This window comes from Apodemus sylvaticus, chromosome 10 (genome assembly GCF_947179515.1).
Source record: "Apodemus sylvaticus chromosome 10, mApoSyl1.1, whole genome shotgun sequence".
Classification (NCBI taxonomy): Eukaryota; Metazoa; Chordata; class Mammalia; order Rodentia; family Muridae; genus Apodemus; species Apodemus sylvaticus.
In genome coordinates, this window is record NC_067481.1 from 51,525,381 (window position 1) to 51,545,602 (window position 20,222).

Below are 20,222 nucleotides of genomic sequence, written 5' to 3' on the forward strand. Positions count from 1 at the left end.
TGCCATCCAGCAAAGGCTGTACAGTGAGACCCTGTCTCAACACCAATAATAGTAACAACAACAACAACAACTACTACTACTACTACCAACAACAACAACAGCAATTACTACTAATAACTTCTAACAACAACAACAACTACTACTACTACTACTACTACTAAAATCTGGGTTGAGAATGTGGCCTGGCTGATAGAAAGCGTGAAGCTTTGGCTTGATCTCCAACATGTCTTAAACATCACAAAGCCTATAATCCTACGCAGAAAGATCAGAAGTTGGAGACAATTCTAGGCTATATAGAATGTCTGAGGTCAGCCTGAACCAATCAGAACTTTGTCTAAAATAAATTCAGTGTGGACAGAGAATACTCTAATGCAATCGCACGAGGAAAGGGTCAGGAGATCCTGTGACTTCAGCCTCATCAACTAATTGCTATACAACCTTCACACATTATAGTCAATAAATCTGAAGTATCAGTGGCCTCTACATACACGGGCTCCAGATCTTTGGATTTGGCCAATATCATAGCAAAAGATATCTTTAAAAAATTGTCTCTGGGGCTGACTCAGAGGCCAAGAGAACTTGTTGCTCTTCCAGAGGACTGGAGTTCAGTTCCCATTTCAGTAGCTCACAACTGCTTTTCACTCCTATTGCAGGGGAACCCAACACCTCTAGTCTCTGAGGATACCTACACTCACAATGACAGACAGACAGACAGACAGACAGATAGACACACACACACACATACATGTAATTAAAAATAAAATACATCTTTAAGAAATCTGTCTGCACTGAACTTGTCCGGTTGCTTTTGTCATCAGTCCATAAAGAATACAACATAAGAGCTGCCTACCAAGCGCTCCCAGTAACTCATACATAAGGCATCATAAAGTTATCTGGAAGTGATTCAATGTATACAAGAGGGTGTGTGTATGATATTGAGGACCTGAAGCATCTCATTTGTATTGGTGAGGCCTTGGAACCAATCTACCAAAGGACAGGAACACAGGGACTGTACCTGGCCCTGCTCCTGATTCCTCATTTCAAATCAAAGGTTTTAGGTGGATAATTTCATCAGCTCTTCTCTTGTAAAGCCATAAATTTCCATAGTTCCAGTTCATAGTTTGCTTCAGCAATGAAAATTTAAACATGAGCTGGAGAGACAGTTCAACAGTTAAGAGTAATTTCTGTTCTTCAAGGGAATCAAGCTCAGTTACCAACACCCACATTAGGTGGCTCACAACCGCTATTTTAGTTCCAGGAGATGGGACATCCTCTTCTGGCTTCCCATCACACCCACATATAGAAATATCTCTGTGGCACTCACACAAATAAATATACATGTAAATAAATCCTTAAAATTTAAATACAAAAAGATTTGCTAGCTAGCAAATGCAAAACAAACATTCATTCATGCATTACAATGATTTTAGGCCTGTTCTTACATAGCTTTGGGCTAGTTTGAGAAATTGGTATGAAGGGTATGTGATCCCTCTCTCCTCAAGTACTATATCATGCTGGAACAGACAAGGCTTAAAACTCTGGGCTAACAGACAGCTAAAGAACCAGCTGCAACCAACCAGTGCTATGTCTTCCTTGTCTGCCCTCTGATAGAAGAGAAAGTGCTAGAGACAGCTTTATCTGCTGGGCTACATTGATGGCCCAAGGAAAGAGCTTTAGTTGACCCCCCTCTTCCCAGAAGATCTCTTCTGACAGTGAGTGCCGTCTCCTTCACTCATGTCCCAGTTCTCCTCTTAAAGCGTGCTTGTCTGTTCTCTCCTCTCCATGCAAAGTAATGGATGGTAAGTGAGCTTGAGCAGGGTCAAAAACAGAATGAAGCACCTCTCTTGAGAAGCCCAAGTCTACTCAGAGGCCTATAATGCCTCCCTTTTCTTAAGCCCCACTCTCTCAATACCTGTGTTTAAATCTATATTAAAATACTGTCTCAATAAACTCCCAACTATTTTATAACAAAACTAAAAATTATTTTAAAAAAGGCTTTGCATACCATTTTCTTTTAATGTAAGGGAGAGCGTAAACAGTTTTCCACTATCACAAATTCTACAGTCAGTTTTTCCCATGTTTGGGGAAATAGCAGGGGTCAGCACATCCCAAGGGTCATAGTTAGGCCTTACCCTGGGAAAATCACCTTCTTAATTATAATGTTTCCCCTGCTTGATAAGTATTGTATACTATTTTTTATTATAACCTAAATTTTTACAATGCTCAGGATACTACAGTGGCTAACAGTATACACAGGTATCAAAAAAATTCTCCAACTCTACAGGCTATTAGGACTTCCACCCCCCAAAATAAAGACAATTCTCATTTTCCAAGTTCAAAACACTTTGGCTGCCAATTTACCTAATCCCACTGTGTACCTGGTACTGTCCTAGACTCTCAGAAATGGAACTTAGGCAAGAAATGAAACTTCTTGACAAGTTTCAGAGGTAATTCTAAAGATAAAGAAATAGAGGCATGGGAGGTTTATGTAATTTGTGAGGTTGTCTAGCCCTTGTGCAGCAAAGCCAGGATCTATGACAGATTACCTGCTGATCCCATTCCTTGCCCCAACTCTAAGAATGGCCAACCCAAATCCTAAGAGCTCTTTCCCCATGTTTCCAATATCTTTCATTCATCTTCTAAATGACTTCCCTTTTTCTCTATCTCTTAAGCTTACCTGATCACACTGTCATGGACGCTGATGTTTTCTTGGGACATGTTCATGAGGAGATCTGGTAACTGAATATCAACAAAGAAGGCAAGATCACTGGGTTCCCAGCCCATATCCAAAAGATGAAGCAGGGCTGTCTGAACACAAGATAAAGCAGGGAGCAGAGACCTAAAGAGACCACACAGGTGATAGTTACCTAAGCTGCATACTGACAACAGGGACAGTATAAGCTGGCAACCTGTTTCGGCACTACCTTGAGTCTGACACCAGGGGTCTGACAGTGAAGGGGGAGGCAGCAAAGCTGCCTGCTGATGACATGACGGAAGCATTAGAGTCACTCCCAAATTAACAAGGTTACAGAAGAGCCATTTGATTTAAGGTTTATGTCTGAATGACTTACTATAGAGGAGACAAGAACCTGCTTTGTACTAGAGTTTTAATTTGCAAGTAATACAGCAGACAGTGAAGACTACAGGCTATCAGTGAATTACTTGTGCTTAATTTTGTGGGTTTTTTTTTCAACTTCAAATATGTATTTCATTTATAATTGAAAAAGATATATTTTTTTCTTCAAGAAATATAAAGGTAATCCAGTACCTGTCATTTATGCTACTAAATCCTTTGATTGCTTTGACCAAAAACAGAACAAGTTGATAGTAAGTGTCTCGGATTTCTTTGTGTAGATCAGCACCACAGCCTTCCAAGTGTCCAAAGTAACTAGAAACAGAAGAAAGCATCAGCTCTGACTTATTGATCTCTATTTCTTAAACAAAACAACCAAAAAGCAGCCAACTGAATGATTTGGAGGACAACAGGGTCGGTGACATTCGAGTCCAGTTGGGTCGAGAGAGCAGTCCGGCAAAAGTACAGAGTTGACAACTACTCCTCTGTTAATCAAACAAAGCCCCTACCCCTACTACACAAGCGTGCCATGCTGTGTATGTTACACACCTTCCATAAGTTACCTTAGTTAGCCTTCTCTACACCAACATGGCCCCCAAACTGTTCTTTGTTTATTGATGACTTTAGTAATTTATTTTTTTTTGGATTTGGCTTCTTCCTTTCCTTTCCTTTCCTTTTTCCTTTTTCCTTTCCTTTCCTTTTTCCTTTCCTTTCCTTTTTCCTTTCCTTTCCTTTCCTTTTTCCTTTCCTTTCCTTTCCTTTTTCCTTTCCTTTCCTTTTCTTTTTCCTTTCCTTTCCTTTCCTTTTTCCTTTCCTTTCCTTTTTCCTTTCCTTTCCTTTCCTTTTTCCTTTCCTTTCCTTTCCTTTTTCCTTTCCTTTCCTTTTTCCTTTCCTTTTTTCCTTTCCTTTCCTTTTTCCTTTCCTTTCCTTTTTCCTTTCCTTTCCTTTTTCCTTTCCTTTCCTTTTTCCTTTCCTTTCCTTTTTCCTTTCCTTTCCTTTTTCCTTTCCTTTCCTTTTTCCTTTCCTTTCCTTTTTCCTTTCCCCTTTTTCCTTTTTCCTTTTTCCTTTCCTTTCCTTTCCTTTCCCTTTCTTTCTTTCTTTCTTTCTTTCTTTCTTTCTTTCTTTCTTTCTTTCTTTCTTTCTTTCTTTCTTTCTTTCTTTCTTTCTTTCTTTCTTTCTTTCTTTCCTTCCTTCCTTCCTTCCTTCCTTCCTTCCTTCCTTCCTTCCCTCCCTCCCTCCCCCCTCCTCCCCCTCCCCCTTCTTCTTCTTTTTTTTTTTTTGGCTTTTCGAGACAGGGTTCCTGTGTAGCCCTGGCTGGCCTCGAACTCAGAAATCCGCCTGTCTCTGCCTCCCAGAGTGCTGGGATTACAGGTGTGCACCACCACCGCCCGGCTGATGACTTTAGTATTAAACTTTTCTTTTTACTTTTTTTTTGAAGTGTGTGTGTGTGTGTGTGCGCGCACGCTCCTCTGGATGGTCCTGGAACTTTCTAGCCTAGCACTCATAGAGACCCAGCTGCCAATGCATTCCAAGTGCTCTGCTCGGTTCCCTGGGTTTTCACACCTTGATCCTTGGCACCTAAGTGACTTCAACATCATGGGAATGTTGCCTCCATTTCTTTTTCTCTCTATCCTTTATCCTCTTCATTGCCAAGGATTTTCACTGCAATTTCCTTAACTAACCTAATTTGTTGGTCCCTCCTTAACCTTAGTCATGTGCACACTGACTCCAGAACAAGCTACTCTATCTACACTCTTCCCCTGCTCTGCTGTGGATTCCCATCAGCCTTTTTTCAGTCAGTGAGCCCAGCCCAGTGAGCCATCAACTACTCCCAGCATGCTCTCCCCCCCCCCCACCCTGCTCTCTTCTCAGCTTGTATTCGACATAACAGATTGTCATGTTAGCAACCACCAGCTTCCTGGCCCCTTTCTCTTTCTATGAGGAATTCCCCTTGCATTAGGAATCTTATTATTCCAAAACAGCTGAATGCACGTGGAAAAGACCATCATCACACAATCACACTGACTAATGCCACTTTAAACTCATAACTGTCAGGTTTTCCTCTTTCTCTTTAAAAAATACTATTTTTTAGACTGGATACTGTGGTACACATCTTTAATCCCAGAAATCTAGAGACAGAGGTAAGAGGATCTCTTGTGAGTTCAAGACTAGCCTGGTCCAAGTTCCAAGACAACAAGGACTAAAGAGAGACTATGTCTCAAAAAAAATATAAACAAACAAAAAAATTTATCTATGTTTAATTTTATGTGTATGAGTATTTTGCCTACATGTATTCCTGTGTAACGTGTGTACTTGGTGTCCATAGATGTCAGAAGAGATTACTAGATCCCTGGAACTGGAGTTACAGACATGAGCTACCATGTGGGTGCTGGAAGCTGAACTCATGTCCTCTGAAAGAACAAGTGCTCCCAAAGTATAAGCCAACTCTCTAGCCCATCTTCCCCAACTTGTTTTTGAGACAAAGTCTAACACAGTCTCCAGGTTCACCTTGAACTTATTATGTTGCCCATGCTGGTCCCGAGCTCAAAACAAACCCTCCTTCTTTTGCTTCCTGAGTACTAGGAACATAGGAGATATAACCATACCCAGCTTACAAATATAATTCTTTAAAAAGCATTTGATATTGTCAAGCAACTTGGAAGTCTGGCTTTATTCATTTTCATCTCTATTTAAAGCCCTCCTGCCTTTCCTTAAATGGTTACTAGCCTCTTCTCTACCTCATTTCATTGATGAATCTGATCTCGTCTTATTTTTAAAAAACGGAATGATTACAAAGAAATCCCTCATCTTTGTAGCACTCCATTAGCCAAGCAACTTTTATCCACACTGTCCTGCTGGACTGTCCTGCTTTTCCTACTAATGCTGACAGCACTTCCCTGGCCTTGGCTGGCTCATCCCCACCAGCTCTGTGTACCAGTACCTACACACCTGCAGGTGCAGGCCTCACAGCAAAAAATGCACTTGGCAGGAGCAAGGCTCCATCTGCTCAGTAGCCAGCACTGCAAACAATACAAACACACACACACACACACACACACACACACACACACACACACACACACACACACGCTGGCCACAGGTCTGTTCTTTCTAGTGTTCTGTTTCGACGTCACCATCTCATCACCTATCTTGCAACCAGGCTTCAGGCCACAACTTACAATGCTATTGCCATTCAGCGCCATTGCTTCAATCTCAAGCTCTCATATCAGCATCCAACTCAACTGACAATTCTTGAGGTTGAAGACAACCTTTTCTTGGCTTTTATGACATCACCACCCACAGGTTGTCAATCTACTGCAGGGACCACTATGTACCTTCAAGGTCTTAGTGACTCCTCCTTTTCTTGACCTCAAAATAAAGGCAGGCTTGAAGGCCCAGTTCTGGGCCACTGCCTGCCCAGGTTTCATCTGGACCATGGCTTTAAATAGCATCCATATGCTGCCCATAAGCAAATTCTACCTCTAGGCCTGACTTTGCAGGACTTTAGAATCTGATCCTCGTCTTCTAATTGTTGAATGCCAAAGGAGCAGTTACAACAGGGAATGGAGGGATGGCTCCACATGCTCACTGAGCATGGTGGCGCACGCCTGTAATCCCAGCATTTAGGAGGCAGAGGCAGGTGGATCTCTGAGTTGGAGGCCAGCCTGACCTACAGAGCAAGTTCCTGGACAGACAGGGCTACACAGAGAAATTCTGTCTCAAAAAAAAAAAAAAAAAAAAAAAAAAAAAGCAAACCAAATAATAACAATAAAACATGCTCTTCTAGAGAACACAGGTTCAATTTCCAGCACCCACATGGAGTCTTTTTCTAGTTCCCAGGAGATCCTGATTCTGACTTCTATAGGCCTCAGACAAGCAAATGGAGGTTGGGATGGGGGCGGGGCAGGGTGGCACATGAACATACCTACAGGTGAAACACCCATACACATAAAATTAAAAAAACACCAATATTTCAAATATACGACCAGAACAAAGTTTAAAATTTTGTTCCCATCTCTGTTTTTCACATTCTTCCTGCCAGCAAAATGTGACACTATTCACACAGCTGGTCCAACCAAAATCCTAAGAGTTCTTTCCCCATGTTCCCAATATCTTTCATTCATCTTCTGAATGACTTTCCTTTTTCTCTATCTCTTAAGCTTCTGCCTGGTCCAAGCCATCCTCTCTTGCCTGTATTACACCAATCTCCTAACACTTTTCTGATTTTCCCACTTTTCCACAGAGTAGACAGAGCCATCTTTTATAAACTCAAGCCCACTCCTCCTGGGTTTCAAAATCTCCCAGTGTTTCCCACCTGCAACTCAGTATAGCATGCAAACACCCTGGGTGGTAGGGTCCTGCCTCGATGATTTGGTCCCGCCCCTAATCACAAGGTTTTGCTTTGTCCTATGGCCTGATTCCCCAGTAGGCGCTCCCTCCTTCTGCCCTCAGCACTCCTGACTAATCTCTGCAGGTCATTCATCTTTTGGTGGACGAATATCCTTAGGCTATTTCCCTTGTCCACCTGACCTGTGTCATTGTACATGGAATCACTACATACTGTATCACTGTCAGAGACTTGTTTGCTTTAAATGCCACTTACTCTTCAAGAGAGTATGAGGCTCCATTAGAAAGAGGACTTTTTTGTCTTGTCACTTTTGTGTATATAATTAGGAAGGTAGCTGGCATAGCAGAAAAAAATGTTTCTTAAAAAAAAATGTTTGTTGCATTAAGGCTAGAAGCAGCTTGAAAGGCCACAGTCTTTACTGTATGAGCACAGAACTGAGCGCTCAGCTTCTATTAGTCTTATGACACTGTGGGCACATGAGGAACACACAAAGTGGAAGAGTAATAATCACATTCTTGATTTTTACAGAAAGATATAACCCATTTTTTTGAGATGAGAGAACAAATTAACCAAAAATATAAATTTGCATTATATATGGCAATTTTTGGAGTTATCAATATAGATGCCAACTAAGATTTCTGTAAAATAACCTCTGCTTGCTTTTCTGTCATATCTGTCATTTGTACTTACTTTGTAAAATCTTTCTGGCAGGTCAGAAGTTCCAGCAGGAAAAGTATATACGGCGGGTGGAAGCAGTGAGGCTGTCCGAGGGATTCTGTGCAATACTGAATTATCCTCAGCACTTCAAGGATGCTCTGTGCTTGGGCTTTCCGCAAAGAAAGAACCTTCACAACACTGGAGACAGAGTTCAAGTCAGGAATGCCCAAGCACAACTCCTCCCCACATTCTGAAGCCATGTGAACAAAAGCGAGTCGAGTCGTGGTGTGAGGATGAGGAGTGTGAGCATGAAAGCTCCCTGTAGTTAACGCTGAAGCACCACAAACCAGTGCGCACCAACTGCACAGAAGCTCCACAGTTTGTTTTTTTAAATAAATAGTTAAAAAACAACGTTGGTATCTTTGCTTCCCCTAAGGAAGCAAAGCTCCAATTCTTATGGCAGGAAATTCCTCACTGATATAGGCCTATGGACAAATAATTTTGTCAGAAAATATTAAATCCTAAATTTCTTCCTTAAAATATGAAAAATAGAATTGATTGGTAGTGTGTTTTTAAGCCAGATGTGGTGGTTTATGCCCACCTGGCATTACTCAGGAAATTGAGGCAGGGGATTGCTGAAAGTTCCTGGTCAGTGTGGGCTGCAGAGTAAGATTTGTCTCAAAAAGCCAGAAAAGGAAACAAGGGGGAGAAGGAGGAAGAGGAAGAGGAAGAGGAGGGAGGAGGAGGAAAGAAACAAAGAAAAAGAAAGGAAGAAAGGAAATATTTCTTTCTTTTTTTTTTAAAGATTAATTTATTATATGTAAGTTCACTGTAGCTGTCTTCAGATGCCCCAGAGGAGGGTGTCAGATCTTATTACAGATGGTTGTGAGCCCAAGAAATATTTCTGTTTTAAAAAAAATCCATGCGGAGCTGGAGAGATGGCTCAGCGGTTAAGAGCATTGACTGCTCTTTTAAAGGTCCTGAGTTCAAATCCCAGCAACCACATGGTGGCTCACAACCATCCATATTGAAATCTGACACCCTCTTCTGGTGTGTCTGAAGACAACTACAATGTACTTACATATAATAATAAATAAAACTTTAAAAAAATCCACGCAAACATTACTGAGAATTATATTATATACAGGAAAGTATAAAATTTTGTTTTTGTCACAAGGTCTATTTACAGCATCTTTGGCTGTCCAGGAACTCACAGAGATCTCCCTGCTTTTGCCTCCTAAGCATTGGAATTAAAGATACCCAGCTACATTCTTTCTTAAGACAGGGTCTCATGTACTCTGATTCTTTTTTTTTTTTTGGTTTTTCGAGACAGGGTTTCTCTGTGTAGCCCTGGCTGTCCTGGAACTCACTCTGTAGACGAGGCTGACCTTGAACTCAGAACTCCGCCTGCCTCCACCTCCCAAGTGCTGGGATTAAAGGTGTGTGCCACCACCACCTGGCATGCATGTACTCTGATTCTTGTGCTACACCTCCCAAGTGCAGGGATCACAGACATACCACCACACAAGATTTTAACCTAGTGCAGGAATCAAACCCACAGCTTTTTCACACTGAGTGAGCACTATGCTAATCGAGGTATACAAAAAGCCCACAGTGTATCAATCTTATATTTCTTCAAGAAAAAAAAAAAAGCTTTTTTATCCTGAATATTCTAAAAACAAGTCTGGATGGACCATAAGCATTTTTGAGTCATTTTATTTAATTTTTTTTATTTAAAAATGTTTATGTACTATATTTTGATTATATTCTTTCCCCTACCCCTTATTTATTCATGTTAAACATCAACTCCAAACCTCTGACTAGACTGGGTACCCATGACTTGAGAAGGTAAGTGCTAGAAGGAAATGACTGGCTCACCTCTCGTGTGAGAGTGACTGGTCTTTAATGAAGTCCATAACATCCTTCAGCACTGGGTATTTCTCCTTCACTGTGGGGACTGGCCTGGTCTCCTCCATGGATCTGAAAGAGAGCAGCCGGAGTCGCCCTCGGGTGAAGGGAGGCCGCCGGGTGGGTGTGGATGGTGATGAGGGCTCTTCAGCTGTGGACACTTCTGCAACAGAGGGGCCACTGCTGGGTAGTAGCTTTGGCTGGATCTCCACGCCAGGACTCCTGTCACCTGCAGCTGGGGTGGCTGCTTCTACAGGGGATGCCGAACCCTGGAAATGGTCTTCCACCACAGAGCTTGTCCTCTGGCGTCTATCGAGTGGCTGGAGGTGATCAGTTTCATCAGGTACCAGCTTGTCACAGTTTTCTTTTGAACTTTTGCTCATAGGCAAAAATTTCAGTAATAAGAGACTTTTTTGAATACAATCTTTTGCTAAATGAAAACAAATGTAGCAAAACAAGAAAAAGTCAAAGTTAAATTTACAATCTACTTTTGGAGAAAAAAAGAATTTAAACTTCATGATTTATGGCAAGAAAAGCTATAACGTGTTCATCTCCTGACAGAACTGAACCTTTAAGAGTCAGGTCTTATGTTACAGTACAAATCAGGATCTTACCATGAGTATAGTGCTCTTTCAAAAGTTTTATAGGAATGATCGTTTCAAACACTATGGAGATAGGGTAGTAGAAGGACCCTGCCACGTGCCCAATACTCAGCCTCAGGGATTATCAACTCACAGCCAACCTGGTCCCCTACTCCCTTCTCCCTAATGTTTTCCAATGCAGCTTCCAGGCATTGCACATTCATCTGTAAATATTTTATAACACTAGGTTTTAAACAACAGTACAATCAGACTAGAGAGATGGCTCAGTGGTTGAGTGTGCACACTGTTCTTGCAGAGGACCAAAGTTTGACTTTCAGATGCACATCAGGCAGCTTGTAACTTCCCGCAGGTCTAGTTCCAGAAGTCCTGACAGATGCCACAGGCACTGTACTCATGCACATACCCACATGCAGATGCACATATTATTTTAAAACAATCTTTTAAAGTATCACAACCATAACAACATTTTAAAAATTAATAATTATTTCATTTCCATGGTTAGTCAATGTGCACACATTTTAAAAACATAACAAGATATAGCTTGAAAAGCACTTAATATTTCCTAAAAGAGAAGCCATTACAAACAAGCTTCACTTGACACATGTGGGTGAATACTAACTTGTCTTTGGCACCTGCCCCCCTCCTTTCTGACTTCCCCAGGCTAACAAAGCTCAGTTAAGATAACCTGGAAGGTGGAGCGCCTGCTCCAGGAGCTGTTATTGGTACACTCACCCAGGCTCTCTGGGTTCACTTCTGTAGCTTCCAAACCACGTTGTTCTTCTGAATCGTTCCCCAGGCTCAGCAAGGCCTTCTGCTTCATCTCTAACTGGGAGGATGACAGGAGCCACACAGTTAAGCTGTCAGACAGAGTAGGAAGTGCAGCCATGGAAACTACTTCAAAGGCACATGGGTGCTGAGACAGGGGAGGACATCCTAGCAACCACCCAACATGGACATAGGTCTGAGCTGTTTTTGTTTGTCCTAGGAGTAAAGGAAACCTTCCTCACCATGTGGTATGTGAAAGAAATCTGTATCTGTGATTTCATTACTGTAAACTTGAGGACTAGAGACCCACAGGTCAATGACAGAGCACTTACCCTGCAGGTGTGAGGGCGCATGTCTAATCCCCAGACTTCACAACTAAACACATAATACAACACTGCTGCTAGAGGGGCCTTTCTTTAAAGTTAATAGTATAGACAACAGTGGAGATCTAGAAAAATGAGGTTTTGCTAGGGTATCTAGTTTGCTGCTAAGGTCAGACAAAAATCTGAAGTCTATTTTACACTGAATGCAATGACCCTCCCAAGTGATGCACCTTTCCAGAGAACGGTGTTAAGGGCCAGCCCCAGCAAGGGGGTCGGTCTCTCTCTCTCTCTCTCTCTCTCTCTCTCTCTCTCTCTCTCTCTCACACACACACACACACACACACACACACACACACAAACTTGAAAAAAAAGCACATGTGATGTATGCCTACAGTCTCAAAAGAGAACAATAGCATCTTGTCCAGTTGTTAGCAGTCTTAGGCAATATCAGAAGTACAATCTACAACATATCCAATCAACTGCTAAGCCCTTTTAAAGAGAACTATTTGTGGTAGCTGACTTTCTCAGACACTCTTTGCCTTTCCATTTTAATCACAAGTGTTTTCTTTCTTCTGTAGATCCTCTTGAGTGGTGGCAAGCAGAAGTTCAATGCCAGCCTCAGCTATATAGGGAATTTGAAGCCATCCAGGGCTACAGGTGTCCCTGTCTCAAACACATTCAAACACACACACACACACACACACACACACACACACACACACACAGGAAAGGACACACAAACAACCAGCAGACATTTGTTTCTTCCATGTTACTGTTGCAGAACCAATTCTGCAATATGCCAAAGACCTTTCCCTGAAACAGGCACCAGTATGCAGGCATTCAGTATGCAGAAGCAGCCTTTAGAGTTAGAGTTACTCAGCATTTTCAACACTTATCAAACTGTGATCCAAGGATTCTAAATTTGAATCTATTCATGACTCTGAAGCTTAGCTTATTACAGTGGGAAAATCTACGGTATGTCACAACTTCATGGGAAGGAAAGCCTTACCATCCATATTCGAATCCCATCGGCCAGGGAATACACCTGGGAGAACTCCTCAGTCAGGGCTACCTTGCCACCGCTGTTTACTAGGGAAAGAAGAAAGGAAGGGCTTACATTCCGCTGGCACACGTGCTGCTGGCACATACGCTCTGAGCCTCCCCTCCTCTGACACACATTGGGGATGGCAGGAGAGGAAAAGCAGTGCCTACTGCATCCTCTGTGTCATTTCGATCTAATCTCACCCAAACTAATAATTTCTGAAACAGCAGTAATAGTAAATGCACAAAATGTAAAAAAACAACACAAAGAATATCAAAAGTAAAAAATTAAAAAAAAAAACCCACTTTTAATAATAAAATTAAATTTAGAAAACTCAGCTGAGTTATGGTGGAGCATGCCTTTAATCCCAGCAGTCAGAGGCAGACAGATTTCTGTGAGTCCAAGGCCAGTCTGGTCTACAGAGGGAGTTCAGAACAGCTAGGGCTACACAGAGACATCTTGTCTCGAAAAACAAAACAAACAAAAATCTTTGACATGTGACTGGGCAGATGGCTCAGTGGGCGAGAGCACTTGTTACACTAGCATAGGAACTCTGGATCGCCAATGCCAACATAAAAAGTAGGGTATGATCATGTAAGCACGGTGAGCCAGCATTCCAGGGTAGAGGTGGGAGGGCTGCCTCAGGGCACCGCCAGCTTAGGCAAGAGTTAAAAAAAAACACTCTGACATGGGACGTGGTTGATGAAACAGAATGATCTAAGTTTTAAAAAGACTACCTTTAAAACATGGATGGATAAATACATAAACACATGAATATATTTAAGGCCAGGTAGATATGCAGAAAAATGTTTGCTGAGGTACTATGAGATAAGATTATAGTTCATATTACTTTAATTTTTCTTTACTTTGTAAGCATCTATAAGAATGTATATAATTTTCCTAATTTGGAAAATACAACCTCCCCTCCCCCAAATTAAGAAAATTCTCTTAAGTCTGTTCCTTCTCATCAAAGCCAAAAGCTAATATCCTACAACAGGGGAGCAGGCTCTACCTCAGGCAGCGGGAGTGTCATGCTGGGAAAGAGACATGGTCTTGGCCCTCATGCTGGTTTCCTGACTCAGCAGGGTCCATACTATGATACCATAGAATTAAGGTAACTCAAAAAGACTAGTAATAACCCCATCTGTACACAATGAGGAAAACAGTTACAAAGACCATTTTCAAGAACTGGTAAATGGTTCCTAGGTATGATGTTTGTATCATAGAGACAGTAGCCAAGAACCAGGAATAGTAATAACTACAGGGGCAGGTGGATCTCTGTGAGTTTGAGGACAGCCTGATCTATAGAAAGTTTCAGGCTAGCCAGGACTATGGAGCAAGATCCTGTCTTAAAAAAAAAAAAAGATGGTTGTGGAAAGAACTAAGACAAAACATGCTCCTTTCACACTGGTCAGGAAGGCTAGGGATACAGCTCAGTAGTAGAATGACTGCCTAGCATTACAAGGGCCTGGACTTGATCCCTAACACCCCAAACCAAAACACCAACCAAGGAAAGATATTCTAGAAACAACCTGTATATACCAGGATACTTTTTGTTCCCTTTCTTGATCAAGTGTTTCTTACTGTAAACACATATGAGGTAGATACATGAACACTCCCCTGTCTCAGCATATTCTGTGTTTAGCTTTTGACCCATGGGGTCTTTATCCCTCTAATTAAAAAGTCCCTCGAGTATCAAAGATGGTTCAGATTCCTTACTGTTATTTGACTACAATAACACAGAACTTCTTTCCCCAAACCATGCAGATAACCCCTTACTCACTGCTCAGTAAAGATATATGTGTATATATGTATATATATATCACTTCCACATGTCATTCATGGCTTAACAGTTTTATTTGAGGAGCTTTTAAAAAATATGTAAGACTTGAGGAATAACTGAGCATTTTGGCAAAGGGGAAATAAAGTGAGAGCTAAAGGACTGAGCCCCACAGGTTCCAGTGATCATGACATGTGATAAGGGCAGGGGCCAGTCACATGCTCAAATATGGGAAGCATCTGCTCCTGCTTTCTATATCAGTACTTGAAAAATCACAAACTCTGCCAGGGTGCTGGGGAAACCCAAACCACATCTTTCTGTAGAGTTTGAAACACTTTTCTCTGAATAAAGATGTAGAGACCCTCCTCCTTGTGGACAATGAGGAAAAGAAGTGCAGAAAGGTTGTCTGAGTATTCTGGGGCTGAAGCTGAGGCTATGAGCTATATTTTCTTTCAATTAAATTTCTTGGCACTTTTCAATGGGAATTTTGGATAAAGTACCTGCTAATTTTGCATTTTCCTGACACTGTAAGCTGCTAAGAGCTAATTATAAATTAACCATTAATCTCTTAACTGGCAAAGTAGAACTGACAAGATTAGGTTACAAATATGGGCTAATATCTTTAAATATTTCTAGATCCTCACTTAGATGGGCCTTCTTAAACCTTAGTAATTAGCCTTCAGATCAAACATATTCCCTGTAATATGAGTTACCATATTTTTGCAGCTTCTCATATAAATCTGGAGTGCGATACACCAGAGCGGCAAAGGTGGCGTTCACAGCTTGATCAATAGTGGAACCAGCAACTATATCTGTCTTTGGGGCCTGTTTTCTACATGCCTGTATGAATCCTTTGAAAAGTTCTGAATATGGCCCACAGAAGTTCTGAGCAGGCTCTGACTGGGCAAAATCAAGGAGAAAATGGCGGCAGGGATCATCAGGAATATTCTTGACCTAGGAACAAGAGAGAATCCATCACCTTTAACACATTCATTTGGAAAAAGAAAATCCAATGAGCACCTACTAGGACAAAGCAGAAGTAAAAACATGGTACATGCTCTCAGGAAGCTTAAATCTATTTGGGAGACCAGACAGATGTACAGGTTTAAAAAGTAAACACAAATAAAACCTAAGAGCATCAAAACTATCACTACCATAAAGCAAAAGATGACCCAGTGCCAAATACCCAGAGGGTACAGAGTGCTGAGAATTCACAGGGCTCCTGGCAGGTCAAAGTAACTAAGAAAAGCCTCCTGAAGAATGCAGGCTTCGGGATGGACATGATGCCTTAGGAAGGGATGCCTTGGCCCTGAGACACAACCATTTGCAGAGGTTAAGAGTCAGCGGGGAGACTGACCTGGCCTGAAGTCTCATCTGGGGAGTGGTGGGAACTAGAGTCAGATAGGGAAGGTGAAAGGAGACTGCAGAGAGCCTGGACTGTCACACTGAGGAGTTTAGACTTCACCCTGTGAGCAACGGGGAGCCAGCCATTAATGGTGCTTGGCAGTGGAATGACAAGATAATGCAGTGATTAAAAATAAAAACAAAACAAAACAAAAAACCTTGGTATGTCCTGATGTAATAATGAAGGTACAAAGGGAGGACTTGGATAAAGGTGGAGACAGAGGGAAGAGCAGAAATGCATAGCATAAGGAAGAATCCACAGGGCTGTAGCTGACTGCATAGAAGGGCAAGAACGGGGCAGTAAAGAAGAAGGTTATGGAGCAGTGGTTGAGGTCTGGGCAACTAACGACCACTGACCACTCTGCTAGGGAGACTTCTAGCTTCACAATTTGGAGGCAGGGTGTAGAAATGGAAAACCACAGGAGAAGACCAGAATCTGGAAAAGAAAGTGCCGGAGGGATTATGGGATTATTCCCACAGCTGGGACAGTAGTCAAGGACTAAAAAGATGAAGTTTTGGGTGAGTATGGGACAGAAAAGGAAGCTTGAATACAGCCGACCCTTTAGAGAAAGAGGGAAAGGACAACCAAGCAAAAGCAGCTAGTGAGAAAAGACACTGAGCCACCATGGACAGGAGGACAGGGCCTGAGGGGCGGCAGACTTTACAGAGAAGAGAGCGTGGACACTAGAAGAGGAAGAGCCACTGGGTCTGGAAATAAATCATGGGGTAACTTGGGAGGGAGAAAGAAAATGGAGGAGAAGGAAAAGAAAGGAATGGGAAACAAGTAGAGACAGGGGACAAACTTGTTCCATATAAAAAAATATTATACACCTAAACCAAGTGCTGCTGCTCACTGGAGGACAGGAGACAGCAGTCATTTCAAGTGTGACCTGCAGGCACTAGAAGCACAGCCGCCTGTCTGTGGGGAACACTGAGAGATTCACTCAACACTGACTACATTTCAACAGCCATTCATTCCACACTTCCAGACACACACTGTATTCAGGTCCCTGTTGTAGTTAGGATAAAAATAACAATGGCAGCCTCAGCCTCTAGGAGTTGGCAGCCCACAGAAGTTTATAACGTAGAGCAGTAGATATGAGGCACAGATCCCCACCCAAATAGAACAGTGGCAGAAGAATTAATACCTCCTTCCCATCCTGGTGTGGGTGAGTGGGCCAGCTTGCTTCTAATTCCAACTCTGGACAAATCTGATGCCTGAAGACAGGTTTCCACAGTGGAGAGTTCAGGACTGAGGTCAGTTTTGCCTGGGATACTGCCATGTTACTGCCTAACTCTGTAGAGAAAGGGTGGCTTGTGAGAGTTCTGTTCTTAAGTTAATACAAAACACTGTGACCTGACAAAGGAACCACCTCCCAGGCCTGCTGAGGCCTGATAGGAATACTAATCATAGAAAAGCACTCACCATTTATAAAGTTGTTTTCACACAACATAATTAAGCACTCATCCTAGGCATAATTAAACCCAGAAGCAAAGTCTAAGAAGGTATAAAGGCACTGAGCACAGTCATCTTCAGGTGTGAGCATGGAGAGATTTCTATTGTTTTAGGTTTGTTTGTTTGTTTTGTTTTCTAATATGTCATTTTCTATGACATTTTACTTTTACAATGGGAAAAACTCAAGAAATGATATTAAAAAGATAGCAAAACAGAAAAAGATTTTTGGAGACAATCTCATATATGTCCTGGAACTTACTATGTAGACCAGGCTGACCTCAAACTCACAGAGATCCACCTGTCTCTACCTCCTGAGTGCTGGGATTTAAGTGTGAATCACCAGGCATGAAAACAGAAAGATTTGTTCTATAAGTCTTCTAAAGATTTATTCCAAATCTTTGATGACTATAATAACAAGTTAAATTATTTTAAGACAAAGCCATTATTTCTGTAGCTGAGGACACTATAAATATCCACTTTCAAGGCACGCAGTTATTTGATCCAATATCTTTGCTCTGGCTGGGGTATATCTAAATCTATTTACAAAACAAAAATCAGCATGCTTGCTAGAGCCTGGCTTCTTGCCCACTTGTCGTCCACAGACAGAGACTGAGCAGCACGTCTATGGTGAGAGCTAGAGCCTAAGTCAAGAACCTTCCAGACAGTGGTGTCAAGTGTATAACAGAAACTGACAAGGAATGTGGTCAGTACCTTGCTTTGTCACTATGTGAGGACCACCTATTAAGAGTCCCACCTTGCTCTTCACCGTGGTTCTGAAGAAGGAAGGAGACAGGGCTGTGGACTTACGATGCACTGACTTGAGTGCCATGCACTGGGAAGCAAGGCGCCCCATCAGTCGGGAGACAAGGAGTTGCAAGTCCAAACCCCAAGACACAGCAACATCGGGCAGGCCATAGGCAGTGACAGTGAACTTGTAGCCCCACTCATTGTTACTGCTGTCAGAATGAAAGAGGAACTGCAGCCGAGGACCATCCTTAAAGGTCACTTTCTAGAGACAAACGAAGTCATGTGGTTAAAGTGATGGCAGGGGGCTGCACCTCAATTGTCAGCAAGCAACTTAAAATTTAAAACATTTAAGAAGGGGTTTCTATTTCCAGAAGTCTAAACTACTAAAGGAGAAATGTACGAAGGTACAACCAAGCCCCAAAATTCATAACTGCATTCATAAAGAAGCAAAATGAGGGAAAAATGGCTGCTGGCTTGGCAAACCTTGAGTGAGCACTGTCGGCCACCTTCCCAGCTAGTGACCATGCTTGTGGAGGCTTCTGCTCCCAACCTCCTGCTCAGAGACCAAGCAAAACTAACAGAGAGCTGGATTCTGGGTCCTTTTCCTGGCTCCACTGGTCAAGAATGATAGTTTTATTGTCTCTAGGACTAACAAAAGGAGAAAAACTACCAGAGGGAGTACTTCACTTCTTTCTGGGAAGGCCACTCACCTTGGGCCATTTATAAGTCCCAACTTTGGTGTCATAGCGTGTCTTCCCACCTCTAGAGTCAGTAAATTCCAGATAATCGTACCTGTGAAGACACAGCCCCCATTACTTCCTTTGCTTGTTTCTGACCCACTGTTGTTTCAGAAAGGAACCCACGAGTCTTACCTTTTCTCAGTCTCACACCTCTCATCAAATTCCACCTCAAAATAAGTTGCCCCTGGGCTAACAAAGACAGACACTTCATGGCAGTTATTTTCATAGTTGTGGGTGGATTCCTTGGTCCAGGTATGCAATACCACAGGCTGCTCCTGCTGCCAGGTCTCCACATCCAACTAGGAAGACAAGTGAGTCAGAGAAAACAGCTCAAATCACTCCACCCCAGCTGGTACAAAAGACTGCTTATCAGAGCTGTGGGAGCATGGGTTCTAATAGCTCTGAAAGGCCACTGCAGGTTAAAAGGCATGACTTTGCAATCTATATAGACACCAACACCTGTTCACCACTCCATACAGTACACACCCACTTTTACTATACTCCTGGGGCTCTGTGACCACCTTCTGTATTTAGCTAGGACAGAACGATTTCTTACAAATGATTACAGTATGACTTTTCTGTGGAGAAAGAACAAAAATAAAAGCAACAAAGCCCCTAAATTTGAGTTTCAATGGGTTTAACATTCTTATTCAGGACTCTGGAAAATCTGAGACTTCTCCCCTCTTTCTCTCCTCTCCTCTCCTCTCCTCTCCCCTCCCCTTCTCTCTCTCTCTCTCTCTCTCTCTCTCTCTCTCTCTCTCTCTCTCTCTCTCTCTCTCTCTCTCTCTTTTGGTTTTTCGAGACAGGGTTTCTCTGTGTAGCCCTGGCTATCCTGGAACTCACTCTGTAGACTAGGCTGGCCTCGAACTCAGAAATCTGCCTGCCTCTGCCTCCCATGTGCTGGGATTAAAGGCATGTGCCACCACCACCCGGCTCTCTGACTCTCTCTCCCTTTTTTTGGGGGGGGGGGTGGTGTTGGTTTTTTCAAGACAGGGTTTCTCTCTATAGCCCTGGCTGTCCTGGAACTCACTCTGTAGACCGGGCTAGCCTCGAAGTCAGAAATCTGCCTGCCAGAGTGCTGGGATTACAGGCGTGCACCACCACCGCCTAGCTCTCTTACTCTCTTTTAAACCTACTGAATGTATATGCCTTTTCTACTGCCATAGGGCTGTTGTGGAGTTCAGACCATTAAAAACTTATTATACTGGAAAAATAAGAAGAGACTTCCAGATCTAATTTGTCTTTGAAGTTGTTCAGACTTCAGCTGAGTATTCACTGCTATGAATTTTATGTAATTTCATATGCTATTGTTGCATGGCTTCCTTTGGGTTTGCTTTCTGATGCTGACAAATTAACAAGGTTTAATTTGTCACTTAC

The 20,222-nt window shown here is 42.3% G+C and overlaps 1 protein-coding gene and 1 non-coding gene across 4 annotated transcripts in view; both read right to left on the reverse strand.

Annotated features, from left to right (window-relative positions):
- Positions 1–20,222, reverse strand: part of Zzef1 (zinc finger ZZ-type and EF-hand domain containing 1) — a 125,611-nt gene that overhangs the window by 38,433 nt on the left and 66,956 nt on the right. For all 3 annotated transcript variants that reach the window (XM_052194389.1, XM_052194388.1, XM_052194390.1), the window contains exons 22-32: positions 18,978–19,144; positions 18,816–18,897; positions 18,166–18,367; positions 17,051–17,199; positions 15,212–15,452; positions 12,686–12,765; positions 11,321–11,414; positions 9,957–10,416; positions 8,112–8,276; positions 3,269–3,388; positions 2,678–2,839 (exon numbers count right to left, since the gene is read on the reverse strand). In XM_052194389.1, coding sequence (XP_052050349.1) covers positions 2,678–2,839; positions 3,269–3,388; positions 8,112–8,276; positions 9,957–10,416; positions 11,321–11,414; positions 12,686–12,765; positions 15,212–15,452; positions 17,051–17,199; positions 18,166–18,367; positions 18,816–18,897; positions 18,978–19,144 — 1,922 coding nt within the window. The remainder of the gene's footprint in view (positions 1–2,677; positions 2,840–3,268; positions 3,389–8,111; positions 8,277–9,956; positions 10,417–11,320; positions 11,415–12,685; positions 12,766–15,211; positions 15,453–17,050; positions 17,200–18,165; positions 18,368–18,815; positions 18,898–18,977; positions 19,145–20,222) is intronic.
- On the reverse strand, positions 2,022–2,183 carry LOC127695684 (U1 spliceosomal RNA). The gene has a single exon (XR_007980054.1). It is a non-coding gene; the product is annotated as a U1 spliceosomal RNA (small nuclear RNA).